The sequence below is a fragment of the Drosophila innubila genome (assembly GCF_004354385.1).
Source record: "Drosophila innubila isolate TH190305 chromosome 2L unlocalized genomic scaffold, UK_Dinn_1.0 4_B_2L, whole genome shotgun sequence".
NCBI lineage: Eukaryota > Metazoa > Arthropoda > Insecta > Diptera > Drosophilidae > Drosophila > Drosophila innubila.
In genome coordinates this window covers 4,597,144-4,611,142 of record NW_022995372.1, presented here as the reverse complement: position 1 = coordinate 4,611,142, position 13,999 = coordinate 4,597,144, and the positions used below count along the sequence as shown (strand labels likewise).

The window sequence follows — 13,999 nt, the reverse complement described above, 5'->3', positions numbered from 1 at the left end:
TCAACAACGACGAAAAGAATAACAAACCAGACTGCAATGACATGCTCATCGCGACCTGCCTTGTCCAAGTTGCGTGTGCTCAAATCCATGAGCGAGGCAACTTCCGAGGTGCCACGACGTCGTTATACAGTCCAGGAGGAGGCCAGATTCCAGCGTCTGTTGGAAGAGGAACAAGCCAAGTTAAAGGCACTCAAGGACTTTGATTGCCGTCCATTGAGATGCACTTGCAGTCAACATTCCCGTTGCAAGGGAGGATCAAGTCCAAATGTCGATTGGCTGCCAGCTTATCCCAGTGGCTGGACACAGTTATCCATGATGGATTAGTCAAAGCTTTCAATTTGTCACATTTCGAAAAAGTTTCAACCAGAAAAAGATGGATTAAGAAATTAATAGTAGCCAACATGTATAATGATCGACCACCAATGAGTGAGACGCAGTCGTTGGGATCCAATTTGGGCTCAACGGAAGTGGAGACGAGCTCCCGAAATCATCAGGAGCAGGTGCCAGATACGAGCTCGCGAGTCTCTTGTGCTTGTGAGAATTGCATTGGGAACGTGGGGAGTCCGGAAACTCCTCAACCCAAAGCCAATTCTTGGAACAGATACAATGATGGCTCGCAAGAAGCACCAGTCTGGAAGGCAACCAAATCTCAAGCAGCCTCAAGCGTACACAACATGGACTCCCAGTTGCCGCAATCTTCTTATGCCTGGCCAGTGAATGAGGCACTTTCTATTCAAAACCCAAATATATCTCAACCTAGCAGCAGCAATTACTCCAATCCAACCAGAATCTATGGTAATCCCATTCTGGAACGACAACAGAGACCAACCATATTGGTCATAGTGGTCAAGTAAGTAAACATATGGATAACACTACAATTTGAGTTATAATTTGGAACTTTCCCAGCAAACCTGGCTTGGGAAAACCGAACAATGGCAATGCACCTGGCAATTATCATGCAACAACAACAGCAGGTTATCCCATAGGTGGTTATCAAAACTGCTATCACCGTCCCAGCATTGTCTATAATCCAACAGCAAGCTATCCAATTGGTGGCTATCAGGAAGGCGGCTACAACAGCTTAATCGGTACAGATACAGTCGGAAGTCCTTCTAGCAGGTATAAACACATCTTCAATCATCTCGAAACTTCATTAAAATTCCTCTTTCAGAGGGATTAACAGTCAAAACAATCAACTTACGAAGACTGAATAGTAAGTGCAGGAAGATGATCTTCCTAAAATCTTATTCTCTTCTATGAGCCCCAAGGATATGTTTAAAATTGATATCGCTTATTAAATATAGAAAAATGACATCACAAAAAATGGCATTTCAAGATTAATGCATTAAAAGCTTTCACTTGCCATACGTCTGCCGGCAAAGCTGGGAAAATGAAATTTTGACACAACATATATTATTACATATCGAACATTTCTGCATCATTAACTCAAAATTCGTGATTTTTATGTGACTCTGCTATTTAATAAGCGATATATATCCTTATTGTAAAGTAAATTAAATTGAGTAAATGGTATTTTATAAACAGGAAAACGACTATAGCGCTCTTCCGATTAAACTCATTATTCTTTGTATTTTATTCCACAGCGATAATGGCCAAAATCAGATCCCCCCAAGTGGGTAAGTCGAACCATATTTTACTCACTAGACCATTTTTTCGAATTTTTTTGTCCTATAGAACCAACAGTGATGTGGGTAAGCTCACCAATGAACCGGGATACCGAAATGGGTAAGATTCGTTAAATAAAAGGCTTGTACAAGAATTGTAATCTCCCACATAGATCTGATTCTGGGCAAGGTCGTAAACAGTGTTGTGATAACTGTACCTGCACAAGTACTGATCGATTCGATAATAAAGAAGGTGATGAAGAAACCTTTACAGGGCCAAGTGAGACTGATACTTTCGATTGTACTTGCGATATGGGGGATTTGGAAAAGACACTAGAGAGTCTAATACCGAATGAGAATTGCCTATGTTATCTGGCGAATATGTCGAATAAAAAAAAGAAAAAGAAGAAAAAGCTACGATCGGTTTTTGATCGATTCGCAAGTCCACCTTTTGTAATCGAGCCGAAACCGAATTGTTGCATGCGTTGTTGTGGCAACAGATCCTGCTGTTGTTCCTGTTGCAACAAATGCTGCAATTCATGCTATCCCTGGTACTGAAACACATTACACAGGAAAACAGTAAATTAAACAAACTATACAAATTCTTTCGTAATAACTCAAATAAAGTAAAAAATTTTGATTCCACATAAATTTAAAATTTACTGACAACTGTCAAAATGTGGAAATTTAATAAATTATAGAAACCCCAATTTTGACTGACTGGTGACTGGCAATTGGTGATAATTATGGCGGGACCACGCTAAAAAAAGACAGACGGTAAATCCATTTCTATTGAGAAGCGCCGTCAGTCGAATTGGTCGAATAAAATCCCAAATTCTGGGTACAGCTGTTGGTGGGTCTACACTGTATAATGTGCACGAGCCTCGATCAGGCATCACGGTGCTACCATCGATAGCCAGGGACTCGCACCTCGTGCACATCATGCAGAGCAGTCTCTCTAACAACCTACGCTCGACTAGGAACACCCGGAACAGGCGAGCCTCCCGTGTAATTCCGAAGAGAATGTCCTCAAAGATGGACGAGCAACCGATGAAAGCGGGCAAGTCCGTCCCACAGCCATGGCGACAACGGAAGCCAAATGGTAAGCTCTAGTAAGATGGTCATAATAAAACTTTTTTCTTTTCTTATACCCGTTACTTAAAAACTCAGTAAAAGGTTATCTTGTATCGGTTGAAATATATGTAACAGGGAAAAAGCAGCTCCGACCCTATAAAGCTTTAATAGCCATGTTTGTCTGTCTGTCGTCTGTCTGTCTGTTCGTCCGGATGAACAAAAGGATCTCAGAGACCATAAGAGGTAGAGTAACCAAATTTGGCACACATGTTTCTATATACCCCATGCAGGTCAAGTTTGTTTCAAATCCAAGCCACGCCTCTCACCGCCCCCGTAATGACGATTTAATGTTTTCAAAGTAATACAAGTAATTTCTTTAAAGTACTTCTATATATGTTGAAATAAGTAGCGGGTATCCTATGGTCGGGATCTCGACTATAGCCTTTCCCACCTTTTTTTATCTATTTTTGTATGCTTTCCATACGTTTTTTTTGCAGCAATGTTATCTGATCATAGCCTTAAACGTAATGATCGATCCAGAGCTAGTTCGCTAGGCTATCCATCCAGTTGGAATTTCGACATATCCAAGGAGGAAAACGGAGCCGATGCCAATTTCCCAAATGAGGACATGCTCAATCAACTAAAAAGACCTCGTCCTAAATCAATTGATACAAGCGTCCAGTGTACAATCAAAGGGAAAAGGAAACAACGTGACAAGATCCTGGTACCTACGGTTCGCATGGCCCAAACCCAAACAGGACCGTCGGAAACGTGGACTAGACGCAATTCGAATAGTCCATTATTACCGTCTACTATTGTGACAATGGACAAGGCTCTAGGTGGCCCAATAACACGTCAGGGATCAGACAGAACTCATAATTCCTGTGAGACGAGCACAACGGAAGGCCAACTCCAAGGACCGAGAGTCTACAGCGGCGAGGCGGAGACTCAACCCAGTTATCATTGTCTCTGTAAGAAAGAATCAAGCAATAAATCGAGTCAAATTAATAAGTTAAAGTGCAATAAGGAAACTTGCCCCTACAAATCCAAACATGTTAAGAACTATGGCGGCTATACCCCATCGGAAACAAGCTACGAAATAAAAAGCAATGAGAGTAAATCCTCAGATTTTATAGAGCAAGACTCCGAGAGGTTCAAAAGAATTGAGAAATTGGGTTCACCACCCTCGGCAACTCCCCGCAAAAGCAAGACCTGTAAAAACAGTCTAAAGAGCTCGACTAAGGGACGGTCCGAATCAGAGGGTCCTTATGTCAAGTCTAAAAGTCAAAAATCGGATAATGAAAACTGGAGATTGCACTTACCAACGAAGCATGAAATAAAATCATACGAATTATCGGAAAATGTTAATTTATGTGCCACAGTTTGCAAAGGTAACAAAAGAAAAAGCCCAATCGATCCATTTGAATCTCAGGAAGTGGAGCAAACAAACGAACGAATTTCAGATCAGGAAATGGAGCAAGCAAACGGACGAATTTCCGATAGTTTTCAACTGAGTCCAAACGATAATAGTTCCAGAATATCTTTTCGTGACTATCATCATGAGTTGCCTTCCACCGAAAATATCGAGTTCACGTGTCTATGCGACAATAATATAAAAGACAAAAGAAATTCCGGATTCCAGGGTAAACAAAGCTCCAAGCAATCCTTATATGATACTGATGGCCCAAGCGAAGTCAGAGAAACTTACCAGTCGAAGCCTTGCAAGTGTGTAAATGCCGATCCACAAACCTTAAGACATGGCACAATGGACATTTATAAGAAAGCGACTAGCAATAATTCTCCCAATTCGAATAATGTAAACTCCAATTACAACGTAACTTCACCTAGTGATTCAGGATCCAAGGAAGAAACCTGCGATTGCGATTGTCCGGACTGCAAGAAAAGATCCAGAGACGTCCCGAAGGAAAGTAGAAGACACAAGGATCAAATGAAAGGGCTCTGCAGATGCAATTGTTCTTTATGTGAAAGATTTCGAACTCATGCTGGAAAGAGCTTCGAGCCCTCAACAGCCATGCTTAGCAATGAGAACTTGAACTCAAGTAAAATAAAAGATATGTCTTTTGAAGAAGAAAGTCCAAGAAAAAGCGACAAAAGTTCAATAAGAAAGTCATATTCTCCGGACAATTCAAAATACCTAGGTGATTCGGAACACAAGAAGGACAGTTGCGATTGCGATTGTCCGGGTTGTATAAATAGCTCAAGAGCAACCCCAAAAGAAAGTGAAATACAAAAGGATCAATTGTACTCCTGCACATGCAATTGTCCTGTATGCAAAAGATTAAGATCTGAGGCTTCAAAGAGTTCCAGATCCCGATATAACAATATGAGTTCAAGTTGGAAGGCATACTCTGCGGATAATCCCAGAAATAACAACATGAGTACAAGTAGAAAGTCATATTCTGCGGATGATCCAAGAAATGCTGATAAGGGTTCAAGTAGAAAGTCATTGAAAGAGGGTAATGCAAGAAAAAGCGATCCATATTCAAGCATGAAGACATTTAATGGGGATAATTCCAGAGATAAGGAAATAAGATCAAGTAGAAAAGAACATTCTGCGGATAATCAAAAAAATTTTGAAATGCATTTAAATCCTGAAATTACCGACATGAATTTAAGAAGAAGTCATTATGAAGAATATTACCGAAATCAGATTTTCTGTAATTGCCATTATCCTGGTTATCAAGAAGCTCAAGGAAATGATTATTTTGACTGGTATAGAAATCCACCTTGGTGCAATTACGGCGTTCGCCAATGTAATCGACCTGGTTGCACCAATGCGCCAGCTCAGAGAGAGATTCCCATAGTTTCACGTCGAAATCAGAATATATATCAAGGCAATACGGAACAGCAAATTAATGGATATTTAAATACACGCAGAACTTCCGTCCAAATTGTCTGTAAATGTGCATCGGCAACAACACAAACTCCACAAAGTGCTGCAAAGTCTACGCAGTTGATGGAAAATGTCTGCAGCGATGAGGAATGTGATTTTCAATGTGACCAATGTAAATTAGCTATGAAAGAATCGAGTCCGAATTCGGGCGATCATTCTTTAAATTGTTCCTGCTCAAGTTCGACTTCCAAATCAAGTTCAGAATCAAAAAAAATGCTGCCAAAGAAGAAGTCTGATGCTAAAATCTATAGTGCACCTTTCCAAGATCGCAAGGAAAGACAGTTTGAAAATAAAAAGTCTTCGACCACTAAGTTTAGAAATAAGGGGGTTCAATGCACCTGCAAATGCCCACACTGTGGAGTTACATTAAATGAGTTTCCCGAGGATGATAAGGATCCCAAGAAAACCAAGCTAGGGACTCAAAGGCATTCTACAGCACAAGCAACAACTACATTAAGTAAAGAATTACCAAAAAGAACTTCTGCAATTGAAAAAATCCCCAAAGAAGAACCAAGAACTAAAGCTGAAAGTTTTAGGAAAGTACCAAACACTAAAGATGTAAACTCTAAAAAAGAGGCAAGGCCTAAAGCTGAAATTTCTAGAAAAGTTCCCAACGCTAAAGCTGAAAACTCTAGAAAAGACCCAAAGACTGAAGGTGAAAATTATACGAAAAAGGTAAGGAATAGTACTAAAAATTTCGGAGAAAAGTCAATGGCTACAGCTGAACATATAATCAAAGAGCCGAAAACAAAATCTGTTATTTCTCGTAAAGAATCAATGACTACAGCTAAAATTTCCCAAGAGTCTGTTTCCAACCAGAAGAAAGAAGGTAAAACTGAAATGTCAAGTAAATCAGCATCCTATCAAGCTAATGTTAGAACTAGAAGTAAAGAAATCTCTCGAGAAATTGCAAATTCGTGCAATAACGAAACATGCACCAACAATATCTGCGGTCGTTGTAAGATAGCTCCAGCTAAAAAAGAACCTAGGACTAAATCTGAAAATTATAGGATAGAGCCGGGGAATAAAGCAATGAATTTCAGAGAAAAGTCAAGAGTTACTGCCGAACATATAATAAACGAGTCGAAAACAAAAGCTGATATTTCTCGTGAAGAATCAATGACTAAAGCTAAAATTTCCCAAGAGTCTGTTTCCAACCAGAAGAATGAAGGTAAAATTGAAATGCCAAGTAAATCAGCATCCTATCAAGCTGATCCCAAAACTAGAAGTAAAGAAATCTCTCGAGAAATAGCTAATTCGTGCAATAACGAAACATGCACCAATAATATCTGCGGTCAATGTAAGATAACTCCTGCAAAAACGAATTCGGGGGATGCTATGGTTAATATGGTCATAGATGAAAAATGTAATGTGAATCAGATAATTGAAATTTTGCACAAAACAGTCGCCGGATTGGAACAACAAAAGGAACTATTAAGCCAAGCTGCTGCTGGAAATCCAACTCCAAGGAATATGCAAAGGAATCACAATAATAATTCAAGAATCATAGATAATAATGAAAAAAATAGTGATGCCTATTATAATGATTATTCAAAAACAGTGCGCAATGCAAATAATAGTAATCCTGATTATGAATCGTCGCCTGAAAGATATGGACAGCAACATATTCCAAAAAGATGTAATAAGAAAACCTGTCCATATATACAAAATAATCAACAGGAACAGAGTAATGATAACGGTAAAAGAGATTTCACTAAACAAATACTTTTACTTCATTCTAATGTTCTTATACTTACAGAAACTCAATACGATTATCCCGAGGCTATCGAGCAAGAAACCAAGAACACCAACAACTATTATGATGGATACGATTGTGATGACGAATGCTGTCCAACAGAAAATAATAATGGTGTCTGGTTGAAGAAATCTAAGGATCGTAAACGCAGCGGTAGCGCTTATCCCTTTGAGGATAATATTAAGAAATGTCCCAGCTTTACATATTCCGAAATTAAGCGTAAAATACTTCAAAATTTCAAGCCAACAAAATCGTTTTTCGATCTCCTTGACATCTCTTTCGAAATGAAAAAAAATCGACATCTGATAAAGAGTAATGTCCTAAACAGTAAATTTTCCAATCGTAAATCACAAAATTTGGCTCAGATGTTATACAACGAACATTGCTTAAAGTCGCGAGAGCATTTCGAATACTTAGAGGATAAAAACCCGAAATATTTAGATATACCAACGCGTCCCAATAGCTACGAGAGAAATATTTTAAAGGGTTTTGAGAAACAGAAAGCAGATTGCAAAGAATCTAAGACCAATACAGAATGTAATAAATGTATTGAAAGTGCAAAAGAATTAATTGATCATGATTGTAGAGAGTCTGGATCAGAAACAGACGATGAAGAATCATCGGAAAAAGTGAAGAAATGTTTATGCCAGAAACGAAACGACCATTTGAATGCAAAGCGCAAAATATCCAAAGTTTCATGTCGACAGAGAGTACAATCTGAACAAACAGATCAATCATCAGAGTACTCAAATAACTGCAAAGATAGTTCTGATTGTGGTTTGGCTTTCTGTAGTGGACATAACAAAGAAGTTGCTAAAAAAGGATTAACTGAACATAAAGATACATCTAGAAACTACTCAAATCAATGTGAATGTGATTGTGATGGAGAATACTATAGTGCGCACCATGGCCAAAACAAGGGGCTTCAACAAACAAGGGGCTGCAAGTCGAATTCTGTCAGTAAAAATATTCGCAAAAAGTGTTCGAAATCAAACTCTGGTTATTTCTGCACAAAGGATGATGTTCGAATTCAGGAAACAAGTGAGCCTGATTGTACGAAATACACTCATAAAATTTATAATTGGAAAGAAGCTGAAACTCCAAGGAATTTTAATTTAAAGGACCCAGAAGTTATTAAAAATGAGCAAAAACTAATACAAAAACCATCTAGTATCTGTTTTTGTTGCAATACAGAGACTAAGGAAAAGAAAAACTTTTTATTATTTCCAGAATCGGATTCTTCTGACTGTTTTGAAAACACTGACAAAACGAAGCGTAGCCCATCAGGTCCAAAGAATTCAGATTCTAAGCGCTGCAAAAAGTACAACAAATCGAACTCTTTAAGTCTCTTCCCCTGTTTCAATACAAAAAAAAAGGCAACTAAAGAAAAACCTAAACCTAAACCTAAAAAGCCAGATAAACCAAAGCATAAGTCGTCTAGTCTCTTCCCTTGTCTTAATAAAGAAAAGAAGAAAGTTCCCAAAAAGGACGAAAACACAAGTCAGGCAGGGAAAGAAAAGCCCAAAAAACCAAAACCGAAACCTTCTGAAAACATCGAAAATGGTGATAAGCCTAAGCAAAAGTCATCCAGCTTCTTCCCTTGTTTCAAAAAAAAAAAAGGAGAAGAGATAGATGTGCCCAAAAAGGTTGACTCGAAACCCTCCGAGCATCTTGAAAAGCCAAAGACTAAACCATCCAAAGATTTAGAAAAAGACAGAAAACCGATAAAAACTTCATCTAAGCTTTTCCCGTGTTTTATTAAAAAAAATAAGGAAAACAAAGAAAATCTCAATGACCCAAAACCGAAACCTTCTGAGGATATTAAAAAGGAGCAGAAACCCAAGTCAAGGTCGTCGAATCTGTTCCCTTGTTTTAATAGAACAAAAAAGGAAAAGAAAGAAAAATCTATTGACCCAGGGTCCGACAAGGAAAAGAAAAGAGAACTTAAGGTCACAGAACATAAAACTTCCGAAGATATTGATAGAAAACAGAATTCAAAAGAAAAGTCGCCAGGTCTCTTCCCTTGTTTAAATAGACACAAAAGAAAAATGGAAGAGCGTTCAGAGGAAAAAGACGACCAAGCTAAGACAAAGTCATCATGCGAAGAGCTGCTATTAGAAGAAGATGGAAAAATAGAGGAATCCAAATCCAAACAAGTTGACATTACTATAGAGTGCTGTGAGTGTGATGATGACGAGGTTAAGGAGCTCTACGGCTCGAGCTATAAACAAGCTGACATTTCTCCAGTGTGTTGTGAATGTGATGATGACGAAGTTAGGGAGCTCTACGACTCGAGCTATAAACAAGCTGACATTGCTCCACAGTGCTGTGAGTGTGATGACAACGAAGTTAAGGTACTTTACGATTCGAGCTATAAATTTTTCAAGAACAGAAACGGAAATACTAATAATAGTACCAATTCTAACAGTCACGGAAACAAGAACTTACCTCATGAAAGTCCTAATCATTTCTTCTCGATGTTAAAGTAAAAATTCTCTCTTAATATTCAATAAATAATGCCATAAACTGATCACTGTGGATTCGGACCAAATTTAAATTGAACATAATTTTATCTATTTCAAATAATAAACAAATAATTTAAGAGCGTAATTTATTTTAAATCGCTAACACTTTTTCGATAGATTGCGCAGCAGTGCGATAAATGCACTTAATTAAAGTTTCGATAGATTGTGGCGGTCACTCGATTGAAGTGTATCGATAGGTGCACAACATCAACAATTGGGCCGCATTGTAATTGTTGCAAAATGTTAAATTTCTTAAATAAATCGCGACAATTGCTATATCCAGGTGTTCGCAATCTATCAAACACTCTCACAGCTCGCCAAAGCAATGCAAGCACCGAATCCACAACCGCGGCAACCAATGAAACAATTGTTTCGAAGCCGGCACTAATTTTACCACAGAATTATGCAGAGTATGCGCCGGTAAACAGGAACAGTGCACGGCAAGCATGGATTGAGAATACTGATGCGGTAAAGGAGCGTAAAGTTGGTCTAATTGAATTGCATCCGGATGTATTTGCCGCCCAGCCGCGCGTCGATATCATACAGGAGAACATCGAATGGCAGCGCAAGTATCGTTATGTAAGTATGGCACATGCCAAGACACGCGCTGAGGTGCGAGGAGGAGGTCGAAAGCCCTGGCCGCAAAAGGGCATGGGACGTGCTCGTCACGGCTCCATACGCTCCCCGTTGTTCAAAGGCGGTGGCGTCAGTCACGGTCCACGTTCGCCGACAACTCACTTTTACATGCTGCCCTTCTACAAGCGTGTGCTTGGCCTGACATCGACACTCAGCGTGAAACTGGCTCAGGATGACCTACATATAATTGAGAACGTGGAGATACCCACACGGGATGCACAGTTCGTCAAGGATCTGATACAGGAACGCAATTGGGGCCCATCAGTGCTAATTATTGACAAGTTCGTATTTTACATTAAGGTTCTTCAAAGTTGATCTATAATTCTAGTAACGCTTTCTTTCTTTTAGGCAAGATATCTTTCCGGAGAACATATGCTACGCTACCGATCATCTGGGCTATGTGAATCTAATGCCCGCCTTTGGACTAAACGTCTACTCTATGCTGAAGCACGATACTTTGGTCCTGACTGTAGATGCAGTGAAGCATTTGGAACAGCGGTTACTTTACCAGCTGCATCGTAATGATGCAATCAGCAAGGGCGGCAAATTCAAGCTGGATCAAGTTTAAAAATAGGTCTTCATTAATTGTATTTAAATAAATGCATTGTTAACAAAAACATGACTACTGTTGAACCTTTTGTGTGGCCTGTGCGTTGCCTCTCATCACCGTATGCAAGGGATCCTTATCTTTTTCCGATATGAACAGCTCACAAGCACCCTGAAGGCGATCATCTAGCATTGGCAGGAATTCTCGTAGGTAACCACGCTCAGAGTTACTGTGGTTGCACAGCAACACCGTTGTGCCATTGTGATTAAAGTCCAAGAGCTCGTGATGCGACATTTCACCAGTTATGACCAGATCCACCTGCAGACCACGCAGCAGCGAGCCTCCAGAACCGCCACAGATGCCAACAGTATTCACAAACGTCTTTGCCTGATGATCCACGGCAAATGCCACATGCACGCTATTCTCAATATGTTCCTGTAGAGCTTGTACAAGCTGTGATATAGGCATATTGGTTTCCACCAGACGTCCTGATCCAGTGCCTGGCACAGCGTCTGGTTCAGGCACCAGAGGCTTTATTCCCTGTATATCCACAATTGCCTTGGCTAACCAATCGTTTACTCCTCCAAGAACCTTATCCCAGGCAGTGTGGGGTGAGTACAACGCTATGGAGTTGGACAGACAGGCAGCCACAACTCGCTCCTTCCAGTTTGCCTTTGTGATGCGGGTAAGAGGCTTGAAAATTGGCGGATGATAGCTGATAATCATGTCCACTTTCTTCTCAATAGCTTCGCCCATCACGGGCTCGGTGAGATCATTGGTCAGCAGTATCCGCTCAACCAGTTTCTGTAATTTACCATTCTGCACATAACAAACTAATTAAAGAATGATGCTCATTTAGAAGCTTACATCGTTTGGCGGCTCGATCAGCAATCCCACGTTGTCCCACTTCTCGGCCAGGGATGTGGGCGCAAAGCTCTCCAGCTGCTTGACCACTTGATCGAGTTTCACTCCACTGAAATTGGCCATTTTTCGAAGACTGCCCACACAGCGTGACATAAAAACTAACTATATTTATATCGTATATTCTATTTCATAAATTGCAATCTATAGAATCGTTTTGCAATAAAGTGCTGGTCAATGCTTGGCAAATGTTTCTGGTGTATTTTCCAACACCTAAACAGCTAAGCGGTCAATTCAAATAATTTAATATTAATATCACTTATTTCAAAACTAAAAAAAAAAACATTATTATTAACTGTTTTCGATTTTAGTAGCACCTTACAAAAATATAAAGAGTTTTTTAGATTCTCACATGAAGAGTATTCAAGTTAAGCATTCGAAATTTGTACGCAATATTTTCTTTAAAACTGGACCTACAAAATATGTCTGCATTCCTTATTCAAATATTGCAAGACAGCAGTAAATGGTTGATTTGTATTTTGAATTTGAATACTCGTACTATTCAAATTGAAAAAACATATGCCAAGACATTTTTTTTTTATATTTTAACAAATCGCATGCGATAAAGACAGAAGTCGCGTTTCCGTTGATCGGTTAAAGCCCAGATTTGATCAAAATCTAAGGAAAAGTTTTAATGTGAATTATCTAATATTATAAGCATTAATGCGTGTTTTAACGGTTTTTTTTAATTTTAAAATATTAATCAATTTTTTTTGCTTTTATTTAATATTAATTACTTTAAAACAAATTATATAATAAAATGTGCAGTTTTTATAGCCGTAACTTTAAAACTAAGCCAGGGAATAAAACCCTAACTGGTATCGGAACTGTTAACCGAAACTAACCGTTTCATTTTTAGTACGGGAACTGAAGCCGTAACTGAAATTAAGAACCGAAACGCTTGTACCGGTACGGTTGTTGTAAAGTTGCTAGGTCAAAGAGTTGACAAACTTCCAACTGTCATAACTTGAAGAATACTGACCCGAAATTCAACCGTTTTGCCATTTTGATCATGATTCGGTCTTTTAATTCATACTGCTTTCAAATTTTGTTAATTTAGAAATTTTTATTATTTTATAAATTTTAAATCTTTACTTTTGCTTTTAGTCCACTCCTTATAGCGTAATTAAATAAATCGACACTACAAACTTGGTTCTGAGGCCTTTCATTTTCTTGTAAAAAATCATGTCAAAGTTAAGAAATATTTTAACTTGTAAAGTTGCTATATCAGAGGCTTGAGCAACTTCGAACTGTCATAACTTTGGCAAAACTAAACCGATTTACAAGCGGAATGTCATTTTGATCATGATTTGGCCTCTTTATTCACTCTGTGTTCAAATTTTGTTCATATAGAACATTTTTTTATTTTAAATCTCAAGTATTTACTTTTAATCAACTCCTTATGTCGTAATTAGTATAGAGCAACTCTTTAAATTTGATTGTGAGACCTTTCATTTTTTTTGTAAAAAATCATGTGAAATTGAACAAAAATTTGGACTTGTAAAGTGGCTACATCCGCAGTCTGACCAACCTTAACCTGTCATAACTTGATCAAAACTGAACCGATTTTCAAGCGGAATGTCATTTTGATCATGTTTTGGCCTCTAAATTCATTCTGAATTCAATTTTTATTCATTTAGAAAATTTAATTATTTTCTACCAAGATTCGATTTTAATGCTAAGGGTCCCCTCTTTGAAATTTCGAAAATTCAAATTTTTAAATCTCAAGTTTTCACTTTTTATCAACTCCTTATATCGTAATTAGTATAAAACAACACATTAAACTTAATTCTGAGACCTTTAATTTTTTTGTAAAAAATCATGTGAAATTGAACAAAAATTTTGACTTGTAAAGTGGCTCCGCAGTCTGACCAAATTGTCATAACTTAATCAAAACTGAACCGATTTTAAAGCGGAATGTCATTTTAATCATGATTAGGCCTCTAAATTCATTCTGTATTCAAATTTTGTTCATTTAGAAAATTTAATTATTTTCGACCA

The 13,999-nt window shown here is 38.3% G+C and overlaps 3 protein-coding genes across 5 annotated transcripts; 2 read left to right on the top strand and 1 right to left on the bottom strand.

Moving 5' to 3' along the window:
* Window positions 1-331: 331 nt before the first annotated feature.
* On the top strand, window positions 332-2,197 carry LOC117780210. Of its 3 annotated transcripts, none has more exons than XM_034616646.1 (6): window positions 332-850; window positions 907-1,119; window positions 1,184-1,213; window positions 1,605-1,637; window positions 1,696-1,746; window positions 1,799-2,197. In XM_034616646.1, exons 1-6 carry the CDS (start codon window positions 402-404, stop codon window positions 2,181-2,183), a joined length of 1,161 nt encoding a protein of 386 aa, XP_034472537.1. In that variant the 5' UTR covers window positions 332-401; the 3' UTR covers window positions 2,184-2,197. The 3 variants fall into 3 exon arrangements, with proteins under 3 accessions (XP_034472537.1, XP_034472536.1, XP_034472538.1); XM_034616645.1 differs by having other exon boundaries at window positions 1,172-1,213; XM_034616647.1 differs by lacking the exon at window positions 1,184-1,213.
* A 7,884-nt stretch (window positions 2,198-10,081) lies between these two features.
* Window positions 10,082-11,147, top strand: LOC117781118 (39S ribosomal protein L4, mitochondrial). The gene is made up of 2 exons (XM_034617840.1): window positions 10,082-10,811; window positions 10,879-11,147. Exons 1-2 carry the CDS (start codon window positions 10,135-10,137, stop codon window positions 11,096-11,098), a joined length of 897 nt encoding a protein of 298 aa, XP_034473731.1. The 5' UTR covers window positions 10,082-10,134; the 3' UTR covers window positions 11,099-11,147.
* LOC117781119 (NIF3-like protein 1) lies at window positions 11,102-12,143 on the bottom strand. Its single transcript, XM_034617841.1, has 2 exons — window positions 11,945-12,143; window positions 11,102-11,881 (listed from the first exon to the last, which is right to left on the bottom strand). The coding sequence occupies exons 1-2, from the start codon at window positions 12,092-12,094 to the stop codon at window positions 11,153-11,155; spliced, it is 879 nt and encodes a 292-aa protein (XP_034473732.1). The 5' UTR covers window positions 12,095-12,143; the 3' UTR covers window positions 11,102-11,152.
* Window positions 12,144-13,999: the final 1,856 nt, after the last annotated feature.

Bases quoted from the DNA above. Each gene is read 5' to 3' on its own strand.
- LOC117781118 (XM_034617840.1), top strand. From the start codon at position 10,135: ATGTTAAATTTCTTAAATAAATCGCGACAATTGCTATATCCAGGTGTT. The intron at 10,812-10,878 runs GTTCGTATTTTA...TCTTTCTTTTAG, and splicing joins TCAGTGCTAATTATTGACAA to GCAAGATATCTTTCCGGAGA.
- LOC117781119 (XM_034617841.1), bottom strand. From the start codon at position 12,094: ATGTCACGCTGTGTGGGCAGTCTTCGAAAAATGGCCAATTTCAGTGGA. The intron at 11,882-11,944 runs GTAAGCTTCTAA...GGTAAATTACAG, and splicing joins TGATCGAGCCGCCAAACGAT to AAACTGGTTGAGCGGATACT.
- LOC117780210 (XM_034616645.1), top strand. From the start codon at position 402: ATGTATAATGATCGACCACCAATGAGTGAGACGCAGTCGTTGGGATCC. The intron at 1,120-1,171 runs GTATAAACACAT...TTCCTCTTTCAG, and splicing joins GTCGGAAGTCCTTCTAGCAG to AGGGATTAACAGTCAAAACA. The intron at 1,214-1,604 runs GTAAGTGCAGGA...TTTATTCCACAG, and splicing joins CAACTTACGAAGACTGAATA to CGATAATGGCCAAAATCAGA.